The sequence below is a fragment of the Mirounga angustirostris genome, unplaced genomic scaffold (assembly GCF_029215605.1).
Source record: "Mirounga angustirostris isolate CCGP_5_RB_7025 unplaced genomic scaffold, mMirAng1.0.hap1 SCAF_13, whole genome shotgun sequence".
Lineage (NCBI taxonomy): Eukaryota > Metazoa > Chordata > Mammalia > Carnivora > Phocidae > Mirounga > Mirounga angustirostris.
In genome coordinates, this window is record NW_026991721.1 from 72,678,446 (window position 1) to 72,693,671 (window position 15,226).

Consider the following 15,226-nt stretch of genomic DNA (forward strand, 5'->3'; position numbering starts at 1 on the left):
CTTCAATCTGGAACAGTCCCATAGTTTTGATGACCTTCCAATTTTGAAGAGTATAGATCAGTTATTTTATATAACGTCCTTTAATTTGGGTTTGTCTGATGTTTCCTTATAATTCAATTCAAGTTATGCACTTTCAGCAAGAGTATTGCAGCAATGATCTTGTTTTCTTAATACGTCCTACTGGGAGGTACCCCATTAAGGTGGTATCTGCCAAGTTTCTCTGTTGTACATCTACTCTTCTCTTTGTAATTAATCAGGTGTTTTTGTTTTTTGCAGAAAGATACTTTGAGACTATGTAAATATGCTGTTTCTCATCAAACTTTTACCTGCTAGTTTCAGAATCCATTGAATATTCTTATCTGAACCCATTATTACTATGGTGATTGCCAAATGGTGGCTTTCTCATTTCATACATTTAGTATGTAGCATTGTATTTCCTTCTACATTTAGTAGGTAGCATTATGTTACAAGGAAGAGCTTTCTCTTCTCCCCATTTCTTTGTTCAGTTATTTATATTGCTATGGATTCATGGTTTCCTATTTTATTTACCAGCTTATCATCTATTACTACTGTTTATTTTGATGCCGAAATTGTTCCTGATTTTGTTAGTGGGAGACCCATTCAGATTGGTTTCTGTGTCTTTTTGACATGTCCCCATCTTTTTTGGGACACTTCCTTACTGTCTGGCACAATAAGGTATTCCAAGTTAATCTTGAAGTTTTGCTGCCCAGCTCTGGAATTAGATATTTCTCCAATGAGCCGTGATGCCTTTTGGTAGAGTACAGTATTTAGAAATCAAAATCTGGTCAACTAGGTGTGCTCATTTGTTATTGGGGTGTCACTGCCTCCTGGCTTTCTCAATGGGCATAGCTAGGAATATGTGTAGCATGTGTCTACATATATGTACTCATATATAGTTGACCCTTGAACAATGTGAGAGTTAGGGGTACAGACCCCTGCACAGCCAAAAATCCCTGTATGACTTTTGACTCCCACCAAATTTAATTCCTTAGCCAACTGTTGACTGGAAGCCCTATAACATAGTCGATTAACACATATTTTGTATTTTATATATACCATATACTGTATTCTTACAATAAAGTAAGCTAGAGAAAAGAAAATATTATTAAGATGGAACACTACATCAAAAACTAATGATGTAATGTATGGTGATTAACATAACAATAAAAAATTTAAAAAAAATCGTAAGGGAGAGGAGATACATTTACAGTACTGGACTATATTTATCAAAAAATCTGCATACAAATGGACCTGCACAGTTGTTCAAGGGTTGACTGTAGATACATACACACTTACATCTGTGTTATTACCGTGTGTGTCTATGTATATGTTAAAAACATGTCCACACCTCCAGTTCCAGTCCAGTAGCACAGGGATGTGTTCCCCACATCCATGTTTGTACCTCCCTTCTCTGATGGGGGAAGCATGGCTCCTGTTATTCACATATCGCCTACACCTCCATCCCCTCGTAGGCAACAGATCTCACTTGTCTCTCACCTTCTTTTGGCCCCAGTCCCCGTTGGACCACTGCTTTGTTCTGTCACCTACCTGGCTTGGCCCCAAATTCATAGGATGGAAGGAAGACTTCTAAGAGGATTTTGCTGACAAATATATTTCCCTATTTTATATAATTAAGTGTAAATAATTTTAGCCCTTGACATTATATTTTGAACAGATTTGTAGGTGGAAAATCACTTTGTCCTCTGCTAATCATAACAGTGCCTGTCTTTTCTATAATTTGGCTAAAAGACAGAAGATGTAGGTAGGCCAGGAGAGGCCCTTCGGAGAGAAACCCCTGATAAGAAATAGGGGCGGTGAAAGAGATGGTAGAATTTAAAAATACCTGGGGACCTGAAGCTTCTTTCTCCTTATTTTCCCTCCCCTGCCATATCCTTACTCTCAAGTCAAAGTAAACAAACAAACAAATACTTGTTTGTTTATTTTATTTTTGTTGTCTAGTACCTAGTACCTAGAAAAGACCACTTTGTAAGCTAATCCTCCACTTGGCCTATGTGTGGGTCAGGCTGGGGGAGGAGATGGTGGGGAAGGAGAGCTGGGGAGCCACAGGAAAGGGCCAATAAGGGGGCAGGGAGGGAGCTGGAGAAGGAGCTAGGTTAGGAGGGAATTTGGGGAACCTAACAATCAAATCAGAAGAGATGTGAGGCAGGGAAAGCCAAGAGGGATGGGTAGCTTTGGAGTGGGACTGCAGAGCAGGCGGCTGGTAAAAGGGCGTTTCAAGTGGCATTGACCAATTGTCAGTGGTTAAGGGCCATTTAAGACAACTTTAGGCATGTTAGTATTTGCTTCTTCGGAATTTAAGGGCAAGAGATATTTGGAGAATCCATGCATTTATTTATTTTATTTATTTATTTTTTTAAAGATTTTATTTATTTATTTATTTGAGAGAGAGAATGAGAGAGAGAGAGAGAGCATGAGAGGGAGGAGGGTCAGAGGGAGAAGCAGACTCCCTGCCGAGCAGGGAGCCCGATGCGGGACTCGATCCCGGGACTCCAGGATCATGACCTGAGCCGAAGGCAGTCGCTTAACCAACTGAGCCACCCAGGTGCCCCCATGCATTTATTTTTTTGAGAGAGCACACATGCGTGAGGTGGGGGAGGAGGGGCAGAGGGAGAGGGAGAAAGAGAGTCTTAAGCAGGCTTGGAACCTAGGGCGGAGCCTGACTTCAGGGCTCCATCTCACAACCCTGAAGATCATTCATGACCTAAGCCAAAATCAAGAGTCGGACGTTTAACCGACTGAGGTGCCCCTCAGTTTTTGTAAAGCTGCTTCTAAGCATAAGTAAACTGACATTTTTCTTCTTTTTTTCCCTTTTAGGTAATGTGTATCCTGCCTTCTAATCAGAAGAGCTACTATGATTCCATTAAAAAATATCTGAGCTCCGTCTGCCCAGTGCCGAGCCAGTGTGTGCTCACTCGGACCTTGAATAAACAGGGAATGATGATGAGCATCGCCACCAAGATCGCCATGCAAATGGCCTGCAAACTCGGAGGCGAGCTGTGGGCTGTTGAGATCCCTGTGAGCAGTCCGACAGTCTTTTCCTTTTAGCAGTCAATCAGTCCTTTCGTTAATTTAACAATGAAATCAAAGTGGGAGATGTTTTCCCATGATTCCGGAAGTGTTTGTTTTGTTTCTTGGGTCTGCTGTCTGTGGGCTCTGGGTTCCGGTGTGACTCGGGACACCATCCAGAAGCTGAGGTGTGGCTCCCGTTGTCTGGGAGCTTCGGGTGAGCTGTTAACAGCATGTTTCATGACCGAGAATCTGGGCTGGCAGAGACTTGGAGGGCCTTGATCGGGGGCCGTCCTGCTGCTACAGGAAATCTGTGCCCCGGGGCTCTGCTTTTATCAGCTTTCAGCAGCTGCTGGCCCTCAGAGGAGCTCCGCACCCTGGAGGGGCCTCCCCGGGGCTCGGGCGGCCGGCAGAGCTCTGATCTTGACCTGTGGTGGGAACTGAGAAAGTCCTCTTCTCCTTCCTGAACTGTTGGCCACTGTGGAAGGAAGAAGGAGGGGAGGGGATGGGAAGTGAGGGAATGTTGTCCCTTCCTTACATTTCCATCAGCAGGATGTAGACGGGGAGCCCCGGCTGCCTCCAGGGGGTGCAGAGCCACGGAGCCGTGAGGGTCCCCTAGACACCTGAAGAGTGGGGAATGGACTTCCCCTTCAGATCCCCACAGCCCAGAGGCCCCGATAAATGACTGCCCACCGCCTGGAACCTCTCCAGCCCCCGAAGACACTGGTCCATCTCCCCAAAGGACGGTAGCCACTGCAGTGGGGCTCTGGAGCGAAGTGTGCCCACAGCCAGCCCTGCATCTTTTAGTCTCTTTGCTTTCTGTTTTAATAGCCTGCTTCCTCGGGCCCTTGGTCTCGCTGGTATAGAGCTTCACTTAAACAGTTTGATAACTAGGGACGGTTTTTTTCAAAAGTTCCTTATTTAAAAGTTCAAAAGATATTAAATCATCACTTGGGGAAATGATGCCCCATTCCATTAAATCATGAAAAATTTACTTTCACAGTTAAAGTCCCTGATGGTGGTCGGTATCGATGTCTGTAAAGATGAATTCAGCAAGGGAATGGTGGTGGTTGGATTTGTGGCCAGTATTAACCCCGGAATCACCAGGTACTTTTACAATTACCCCAACATATTCTCTAATTATTGTTTGTGGTTTAGCTAAAAACCATACAGCAGGAAACAGTTTGTATTCCTCACTCATTTTAAAAATATGAAACTTTAGTCATAAATTGATAATATCAAGATAATATGTAGCCTTATGAAAAAACTATATTTATGCAGACATCAGGACAAGCTATCACTCATATACCTATCATATTCCCAAAATGATGGGTGATGGAAATTCTTACGAATTTGTTTTCTATACATCTGCACTGTTCTGGGTACTGTACTAGGAACTTCACATATATTATGTCAAGCCGCTGAGCTTTGGATTCAGATTGCTTGGATTTGTATCCTGATCTGCCACTTACTTATTCTGTGTCTGACATCTGGCTGTTTAAGCTTGCTGTGCATCACTTGTAGTTACCTGTAAAATGGGGATGACAATGATGCCTATTTCATAGGGCATGTATGGAAATTACCTAAGATAAAGTGCTTAAAACACAGCCTCAATATGCTCAATACATGCGTGTTGTTATTAACACTTGCAGAGAGTTGATGTAGTTATTCATGCAGCTGTTGAAAACATAAGCAGGTTCAGGGGTAACACATTAAATATTGACTCATAGTACTTAATAAATTGTAGTTCTTAGAATTGTTTCATTATTTGCAACTAAGCAGTGTGTTTTGAGGCTGCAGGAGCTGTTTGTGACGTATTTTATTCCTGGATGTAAGCTATTTGATTTACTCCATTAAATTTGTGGTAAGGTATATATTTGGGATGGTGAGAAACAGGAAGAGTAGCGGTGTGACTCCAAATTCATTCCAGGTTGTATGAGATCCCATCTGTCACTTCGTTAATCAAGCAGATAAAGGATTTCCAGTTTGTTAGCCACATTCCTAATTGTGTCCTTATTGGTTATATAATAATGTCGATGCATACTTACCACTAAGCCATGACTTTCATTTTCCAAGTGCTTTTATTTAATTAATGACTTAAGCAGGAGAACTTCTTCTGAAATTTAAATAAGTGAATCATGTTCAGATTTCAAGTCCAAAAGGCTCATTGATAGGAGTAGAAGTTTATGCTTGAGAAATCTTTGAATATTTTGGAAGTAGATCTGCTAAACTAATAAATTCCTTTGTAATAATAATAATGTGGCTTCTATTTATTATTGCTTATTTTGTGCCAAGTACTGTGCTAAGTTCTTTATATATATTATCTAATTTAATTTTTACAACCTTATGAGGTAGTAACTACCTTACCACCTTGCATATGTCCTTGGTACAGATGAAGAAACCGAGGCTTAGGTTCACATGGCTGGTGAGCATGCCAGCAGGATTTGAACCCAACTATGTCTGATGCCAGCACTATGCTTTAGTTTCTCTTACCAATAAATTTCTTTTGGGGAGGGCAGGTTTTTAATATAATTGTGCTCATATAGCATATACAAAATCATGAGCATTAAGTACTACTCATAATGTCTGTTTCTTTTTATTTCGATTGAGGTATAATGACATACAACATTTTATCAGTTTCAGTGTTCAACCTACTGATTGAATATTTGTACATATTGCAAAATGATCACCACAGTAAGTCTAGTTAACATCATCACATGCATAGTCATAAAATTCATTTTTCTTGTGATGAGGACTTTCAAGATCGACTCTTTCAGCAACTTTCAAATGTGCAGCAAGTGTTATTAACTATGCTCACCATGCTGTTCATTACATCCTCAAGACTGACTTTATTTTCTATCAGGAAGTTTGTATCCTTCGATCTCCTTCACCCAAGGCCCCCACCCCCACCCCCTGCCTCTGGCAAACACCAGTCTGCCCCTGTATCTAGAAGCTTTTTTTTTTTCTCTTCTTAATTTCACATACAAGTGAGATCATACAGTACTTGTCTTTCTCTGACTTATTTCACTTAGCCTAATGTCCTCAAGGTCCATCCATGTCATCACAAATGACAAGATTTTATTCTTTTGTGTGGCTAAATAGTATTGTGTGTGTGCGCACATGCATGCGGGCTCACACACACAAGAGTGTGTCACATCATCTTTATCCATTCTTCTGTCGGTGGACACTTAGGTTGTTCTGTTTCTTCATTTAATCCTAATGCATGTTTATAGAAGACATTTTGAATTTGAACTTTACTTTTGTGTTTTTCTCACTTTAGGTGGTTTTCTCGCTGTATCCTCCAGAGAACAACAACTGATGTTGCAGATTGCTTAAAAGTTTTCATGACTGGTACTCAAAGTATAGCAGTGGGGGTGGGCTCTGAGCGCTAGTCTTTCCGACCCAGAGTCCTTGTGCCCATAGCAGACCAGGCGGTGGAAGCAGATGCCCTAAGCCTGCCCGAGGCGACTGTCACCCGGTGGGAGATTCCCAGCTGTGTCCTGCCCCATGCTCACAGATGCTGTAGAATCTACACGTGTCATCTGTGTGCAATAAACAGAAAGCCAACAGGAAGGGCACGTTGTAGCTGCTGGTGGCTCTGGCAAGCAGTGCAAAGACCAAAGGAATCTACCCCAGAGAAACAAGGATTGTGACAGAGTGGTGTGAGGTCTAGAACTAGGAAGGAAGCCTTTTGGGGCCGGGATAGGAATGCTGGCAGATGAAGTGCGGCATAGAAGGAGAAGATGGGGAAGAAGGCAGGCGAGGAAGGGCGCCTTCTTCAGGGTGGGATGCGGTGGGAACAGTATCTGGGGCTCCCGTCCCCGTCTCCTCCCCAGCCCTGGTCGGGGTCTGGCTTTGGTGCTCCCTCGCAATGCAGCTCATACAATTCACTTCCTCTCCTGATGTGCATTTTTCCCATCTATAAACTCTGGGGGTGGGGGGAGGTTGTAAATATTGTTTCCTAAAAAAGTGAATTTGGTGATGTGTGTTGGTTATGGCCTTACCTATATGATCATCTTCTGTTGAACTAAAATGAATTTCCCCGACAATAAACTCTTCTAAAACAATTGCCCAATATATACATGAAAATAAGTATTATATTATCTTACCCTCACTTCAAAACTTGATCCTTTTTTTAAAGTAGTTGTGAAAAGTTTGTGTTGAGTAAGAGTTACTGTCTGGTCTCTGTCTTGGGGCGGTTTCTGGTTGGAGTGGTGGAAATGTTCTCAGAGTTTGCATTGTCGGTGCAACTTAGAAGCGAATTGGGTGAGTCCATGGTAAGAGATGCTTTCAGAGGGGCGGCCACGTCCTTTCCTTATGTCTTCGTATTTATGCTTGTTGGGGAAGAAAATGACATGAAATTATCCAGTCTGTATCTATTGATAGCATTTAAAAAAGACTCGGAGGAACTAAATTAGTATTAATTTGGTTTTGGGAATTTGTATGTCTATTGCATGACTTCATTTATTGCTTAAATATTAAAATGTCACTACAGAGGTGTATGCTAAGTTTAAGAAGATGTTATACCATAGAAACCATTATGATTCCTCAAACAGCCGAGATGCCAAATGTTCCCTAAAGTTACCCGCTTTTATATTATTGCAGTTACAACTCAAGTTAGGAATTACCCTCTTTTATAGTGGTCCGTAATAACGGACTTCTCTAAAACATTGAACTCTAAGAGGATGTTATTCCTTGTTGGCGTCGGACGAGCCATTCTCTTCTCACCAACACCACGTTCTGCAGGAGCACTCAGCAGATGGTACGACCACAACCACGCTCTGCCGGCGCGCGTGGTCGTGTACCGGGACGGCGTAGGGGACGGGCAGCTGCAAACACTGGCTGAGTACGAGGTTCCGCAGCTGCTGAGCAGTGTGACGCAAGCAAGTTCACATGCCAGGTATTCAATTACCGTTCTTTCCCCACACCCGCGATGATCACACATTGATTGTAACTATTAAAAGGAGTATGGCTGTGTGTTTGCATCCTGTGGGTACAGCCGGATGGTTAGATTTCCCCTGGCTTGGAGCGTGGTCACGTTGCTCTTCCGTGAATAGGGTGGGGTGAGCCCGGGGGGAGGCACCTGGAGGAAGGCGGGTGTCCTGCAAAACAGCTCACGCGGAGATTCAGCAGGAAGCCCACGGGGCTGCTGGCAGGGAAGATGCTTCATGCATATTGATAAGCCGCGGAACTGAACAAGCTGCAGTTTGAAATTGAAGGCCCAAATCCAACAGCCAGGGCTAAGGCCCCTCAAGTGCAGGCCCTGGTGTGCGGCTAAGGTCGGTGGGAGGTGCTGAAAGCAGTGGAGGGCAGGGCCGGCTGGGCTGCCGATGATCAGACCACCCTAAACACCTTGCTCCGTCGCCACGTTTCTAGATTCGGTGGTGCGGTACGTTTTCCTCAGTGAGTGTGTCAAGTGTCAGGTGCAAGGAAAATACTAGAACTGACCAACGGGGGAGGATGATCATCTTAAGTGGCTTCTTAAAATATTCGGAGCGCATCTTACTCCAAGCAGAGCAGCGCATTCGTCTGTCGGGTGACACCGTCAGCACCGTCAGCACCACCGGCAGAGTTGCCGCCATGAGGCGCGGAGGAGCGGAGCCCGGACCTCATGAGGGACGGTCAGCGAGGAGGGAGAGCATAATGGCTCGCGGGCAGTATCGCGGCAGCTGCCTCCAGAGCCCCACAGCCCAAATCTCTCCCTCCCCACTGACCTCAGGTGACTGTGTCTATCTATTCCGAATCACAAGCATGCAATTTCGGGCTAGCAGGAATACATTTAGCAGCTGACAGAGCTAAGGAGTTTTCTTGCAATATGACATCACCTTTTAAAAGTTTCAATATTGAAAACAATAATATATATATATATATATATATATTTTAAGATTTTTTTTATTTATTTGACAGAGAGAGACCCAGCGAGAGAGGGAACACAAGCAGGGGGAGTGGGAGAGGGAGAAGCAGGCTTCCCGCGGAGCAGGGAGCCCGATGCGGGGCTCGATCCCAGGACCCTGGGATCATGACCTGAGCCGAAGGCAGACGCTTAACGACTGAGCCACCAAGGCGCCCCTACAATAATATATTTTTAAAATAAAATGCTTAAAGTGAGATTTCCCCATAATCTTTGCATCCCAGAGGTTCCTTTGAGAATGATGGCCAGTATTTGGATTTGGTTTTACCAAATCCTGACTTTAATCCTTGGTCATTCAACATTTGGCCCAAATGTACATTTGGTCCATCCATCCGTCCTCCCAGGCGTGTGTCCTGCAGGACTCAGGAACGACGATTGAGGAGTAAGAGGAACTTGTGGGTCTCTTGCTATTCAGAAATTGAGAGGAAGGGTGAAGGTGAAATAGGGCGACTATTGCTAATGGAAAAAAGGAAATCTTGTCTCCATGGAAAATTCTGGAAAATCTTCCTTTAGAAGTGCTAGTTGGAGCTCATTGCCTTACTAACCATTCCCCCCTGTCCTGTCCAAGTGATATAAACCAGCCAGGTGAGTGGACATGCCATACTTTTGCCACAAATAAGAACAATCTCTAATTTTGAAAACTGTGTATCTCAGGGCGGGGGGAGTTGAGGTTGGGGGTAATTTTGACTTTCTTCATTTTTGCAGTGTTTTTCTAATGAGTGAATTTATTTCTTTAGAAATTACCAAGAAAGATGAATAGAAAGCTGCAAGCTTGGTTTTGGTTCTCTGCATCTCACTTTTTGCCTTTCTGGTTCCAAGTGTCAAACTGTCGGTGATTGTGGTCAGGAAGAAGTGCGCACCGCGGTTCTTCACCGAAGTGAGCCGGTCGGTGCAGAACCCGCCACTCGGCACCGTGGTGGACTCAGAAGCCACGCGCCCCGGATGGCAAGTGCTATTCGAAAGCCGGTTTTCAGTGAAACGTTCGCTGCGCGTTCTCCGCGTCAGGCCTCTTTCTCACATTCCTGCCGGTTGTCCCCCAGGTACGACTTCTACTTGATCAGTCAGGCTGCCCGTCGGGGAACGATTACTCCCACCCACTATAACGTCATCTACGACGACAACGGCTTGAAGCCCGACCACATGCAGAGACTCACCTTCAAACTGTGCCACGTGTACTACAACTGGCCGGTGAGTGACGCTGTGGGACACGGACGCTCAGTGCTCCCGCCTGGCGAAGTCCCCCAACTCCCCCAGCACAGCGCCTGACTTCACGAGGCAGGAATGCATGCATGTGTGCAGGAATGAATGAGTGAATGAGTTCTGAGTCCACAGTGGGAGAAACCCGGTCTGTCATAGAAACGAAGCAGCAATAACTGTTAACATTATTATTATTACTTAGAACATTAGTATTTATTTCCAGGGGACTTTATTCTGTGCATTCTCGTATGCGAGCCGGGGAGGAACTCGGGGTATTGTTATTTCCAAGTTGCAGTTGAAGAAACTGAAGCCGTGTCTGGTGGGAACGTGAGGACGCGTCTGTTCTGTGTTTCCGTGCATGAAGCCCAGGGCTGCTCTCAGAGTCCAAGGCCAAGGTTTGCTCTGAGCCCCTTGGAGCCTCAAGTCACAGGAAACGTAGATTAGCGCTAAGTGTGATGGCTCCCGGCTCCCAGCTCATCAGAGCCCAACTGGCCCTCCGCCCTGTCTCGCCCGCTGAGCCTGTACTCCCCGTGATGCGCTGGCCCTTTGTCGGCCGAGTTTAGTAAGTCTACCCGCGAATGCCTTCGACTGTGTCTGGGATTAGCAGAGGATAAAACTCAGGAACATAGATTATTTTGAAGAACAGGTTAACCTCTTAATTGCTGTCAATACGTTTTCTCCTCAGGGCTTAATCAGCATACCAGCCCCGTGTCAGTACGCGCACAAGCTGACCCTCCTGGTGGCACAGAGCATTCACAAAGAACCGAGTTTGGAATTAGCCAACTCTCTCTTCTACCTGTGACGATGGGAACCACGGGCGTCCCTAGATGGGCAGTCTGAGGAGTAGTGGGTGGGTTTTGTACAAACCTGCCACAAATGCGAGCCTGTGACCGGGGAAAGGAGACTGAGCTTACTCGTAACTTTTGGAAAAACACCCAACACAGCTTAATCTGAAATGGTTCAAAAGAAATGTGTATAGTGTTTTGTTTTAAAGAGTTTTCTGCTCACGGTAAATTCTCATGCTGGTAGATGGAACTAAAAGGTACCATCATCTGTAAGTAATTTCACAAAGCTGAATATCCTCTAAGAAAATAAGTGTTTGCAAGATGTTTTTGATGGTAAAGAGATGGGGTCTAATTCCCACTCTAAATTTTGCGGAAGTTTTGTTAAATAATGTAGAATGTTTTGTAGAGTGGTTCAAATAGTTATTAGAAAATAAAGAAAATTCAGAGCATCGTGTTTACTGTTGTTTGGATTTCAGTTGAAGTTACATGCAAACCTCATGATTGGTTTTCAGCACAGACTTACCCGCTAACCACACTACCACCACTCGGAGTGATGTTTCTAAATCGGAACATACCACCTGCTCTCTTGAAGGTACTTTTTTTTTTTTAGATTTTTATTTGAGAGAGAGAATGAGAGAGCACATGAGATGGGGGAGGGTCAGAGAGAGAAGCAGACTCCCCGGTGAGCGGGGAGCCCGATGCGGGACTCGATCCCGGGACTCCAGGATCATGACCTGAGCCGAAGGCAGTCGCTTAACCAACTGAGCCACCCAGGTGCCCTCTTGAAGGTACTTGGTTTCACTTAAAAGCAGGTGGTCTCACTGATGACCTTGCTTCCCACGGCACTGAGAAAACGGATTCCACAAGAAGAGAGCTGGCCCAGGCCCCGTCCCCTCCCCCCACCGCAGGGCAGCTGTGTGCGGAGCCCCCCCCCCCCCCCAGTCCTGTCATCGCAAATGAACCATGTCTCTGCTCATGCAGGTACCACATCCCGCTCCCGCTGACCTAGGAAGGGAGCTGCTCCTGGAATTCTTCCTCTCCTTCCGGCAGCAGCCCTTCTTCCCTCACCCTGGGTCATCCCCGGCCTCATCACCCATAGGCTGTTAGTCCTTCCATTCTAAAGACAGAACTACTTCGTCCTCCAGTGACCACCCCATTTCTTTGCTCCTTTTTATAGAAAAACTCAGAGAGTAGCCGACGCTTCATCTATCAAATTCCTTACTCCAGTCAGAATTCACCACACCCACTAGAGCAACATGGCTTTTGTCAAGGTCACTAACGACCTCCTCTTTGCTAAACTGGATTGTCCATTCTCGGGCCTTGCCTTCCTAAGGGATCCCAGCATCTGACCCGGCTGGTCATTTCCTCCATCCGCAACACTCGAGTGGCCTCTAGGATGACATACTCTCCTGGTTTCTCTTCTACTGTGCCAGTCCCTCGTTCTCCCTCTGTCTCCTTTGCTGGCTGCTCATCTTCTCATCTAGAATGACCATTTCACAGGTGATAAAACTGAGGACTAAAGATGCCCTGTGGCTCACCCAAGTTTATAAGATCAATAAATTGTAGAGCTAGAATTTGTCCTCAGGTATGTTTGACTGTGAGACGATCCATAAGTCTACTGCCTTAATAACAGGTTCTGTAAGATCTTAAAAATTTCTCACCGAGTTATTAGACGAGGAAGTGTCTCATATGGTTTCAAGTGGGCGTGATATACAAGTCTTTGGAGGGAAGGCACTGTACCAATCCAGAGTGGCTGTGTTTTTGTTTTGATGTTGTTGTTTTCTTCTTTCCAAGTGCGAGGATGCTATAAAGTGCCACCAACCTAGCAGCCACCTTGTATAAATCAACATGCAGCGTTTAGATTAGCAATACAGAGGCCTGGAGAGCTCCTTACTCTCTTACCCATGAAGCACTGCCCAAGACAGTGGCTCCATACCATTTTATCCCACCAGGGGGCACACAAGAACCGTCATATGGGCAGAGCCTTGCCCCTTTGCCCACGTGGTGCCAGAGTGGAAGAATGGTTAAGTAATCTCGGACAGGGCAACAAGGGATTAGAAAAATCTTCATTTGTGTTCTGGGTCCGACACTTTCGGCTGTGGAATGTGAAATGCGATAATCTCCCCTCTCTGAGGCCCAGTTACCCAATCTGTAATAAGAGAAGGGGTTGGTACAGATCAGTGGTGCTCAACCTTGGAAACGATAGAACTTCCCACATGTAAAAGCTCTTTAAAAAAATACAAATGTCTAGGCCCACCTCAAGAAATAGGGATTTAATCAGTCTGGCGTGCAGCCTGATCATCTGAATATTTTAAATTTCTGCAGGTGATTCTGATGGTTAGCCAGGGTTGAAGACTTCTGGTCTGGAGCAGTACTAGGTTTGAGTCCCAGAACCACCACTTACTAGCTGAATGACCTGGTCAGGTTACTTAACCTCGCTGACCCTCAGTGTATCAACTTGTAAAGACAGCTAACAATGTCCAAATTGTAGGGTTCTTATAAGGATTAGAAATATCAAATCTAAAGTATCTGGCTTAAGGGCACCTGGGAGGCTCAGTCGGATGAACATTTGCCTTCGGCTCAGGTCCCAGGACCCTGGGATCAAACCCCCACATTGGGCTCCCTGCTCAGTGGAAAGTCTGCTTCTCCCTCTCCCTTTGCTTATCCCCCTGCTTGTGCTCTCTCTCTCTGTCAAATAAATAAAATCTTTAAAAAATAAAGTATCTGGCTTTAATTAAGAACAGCATATTATTATGCCTCATGAGAGGAAAAGAATCATAGACGTACCATAGGATCCAGTAATTCCACTATTGGGTATTTACCCAGGGAAAACAAAAACACTAACTCAAAATATATGCACCGCTATGTTTATTGTAGCATTATTAACAATAGCCATGGAAACAACCTAAATGTCCATCAGTAGATGAATGGATAAGGAAAATGTGGTGTATATATACAGAATAGAATATTACACAGCCATAAAAAAGGATGAAATCATGCCATTTGAGACAACATGGAAGGATCTAGAGGGTATTATGCTAAGTACAACAAGTCAGACTGAGAAAGACATATGATTCCACTCATAAATGGAATTAAAAAATAAGTAAACAAAAACCAGAATCAGAACTATAAATACAGAGAACAAACTGATGGTTGCTGGGGGTGGGGGTGGGCAAAATGGGTGAAGGGGAGGAGATATAGGCCTCCATCTACCGAGTGCAGTTAAGGAATGCAGTCAATGACATTGTGATCGCGATGTAATGGGACAGATAGTAGCTTTACTTGTGAGCATAGCCTATGTATGAACTTGTCAAATCGCTATGCTGGATACCTGAAAATAATGTAACTGTGTGTCAACTATACGCAAAAAAAAAAAAAAAAGGATCAAGTAACAATTTAGTCGACAAATACTCGGTTATATATAATGTGCTAGGAACCATTCTAAGTTCTGTATTCTTCTACAATCCCATTTAAGGGAAAGCTCAATATTTTCTCTCTATATAAGCAGCCTACCACTTGCTGTTTTATGGAGAAGGTTTTTTGGTTTTGTTTTTATTTCAACGGTGAGAAGGAGACTTTGAAGAGAGTATACTTTAAATACATTACCATGGCATCCAAGAGGTGCTCCTCTCAGATCTCCCTTAGCTGGCTGACAGGGTCCACCACAGTGTTGCTGAGGCAGGATCCCCCCAGCTGCTCCTAGCCGCTGACTGAGCTCAGCAGAGGTACTAGGTTTGGGCCATTTCTGCCCAGCATGGGAATCCCCTATTGGGCAGTCTTTGCTAGAGTATTCCTCTTTGACCAAACCAGGGCTTTCTGAGAACTGCCCAGTAGTTTGGGGGCTCTTCCAACCTTTTAAATATTAGACTTTGAGTTAGCAATTTTCCATGGGACAATTTACTCTTAAACCTTTCTAACACACTTAAAGATCTCAGACATGGAATGTGAACTGCTTTTGAGAACTATTGTCAAATGTTTGAGTTCTGTTGCTCAGATGAACCTGCACTTTTTGCTTTCAATTTGATCCAGTGTCCACTGGCCAGGAATAACCTAACAGTGCCCACGAGAAAGATGAGATAAGGACTCATTTCAAAGGGGGAGAGGCCAAGCACAACTGAAGATTTTATGGCTGAGTCAAGTTCCTTCCAATTCGAGAAAATTTTCTTAATCTTTGATTTAAACATTATAAAAATAATAGATGTACATTATGGAATATATGAAAAAGTGTGATGAGTAGAAAAACAACCACATCAGTACAACTGCTAGCCAGAAGTATATACTGTCA

General features: G+C 44.4%; 1 protein-coding gene across 1 annotated transcript in view; it reads left to right on the forward strand.

Annotated features, from left to right (window-relative positions):
- PIWIL4 (piwi like RNA-mediated gene silencing 4) overlaps window positions 1-11,389 on the forward strand; it is a 43,505-nt gene extending 32,116 nt beyond the window's left edge. Inside the window, exons 14-20 of the mRNA XM_064577163.1 lie at window positions 2,857-3,057; window positions 4,052-4,155; window positions 6,329-6,399; window positions 7,795-7,948; window positions 9,779-9,904; window positions 10,000-10,147; window positions 10,842-11,389. Of these exons, the coding sequence (XP_064433233.1) occupies window positions 2,857-3,057; window positions 4,052-4,155; window positions 6,329-6,399; window positions 7,795-7,948; window positions 9,779-9,904; window positions 10,000-10,147; window positions 10,842-10,958 (921 nt within the window). The 3' untranslated portion in view covers window positions 10,959-11,389. The remainder of the gene's footprint in view (window positions 1-2,856; window positions 3,058-4,051; window positions 4,156-6,328; window positions 6,400-7,794; window positions 7,949-9,778; window positions 9,905-9,999; window positions 10,148-10,841) is intronic.
- Window positions 11,390-15,226: the final 3,837 nt, after the last annotated feature.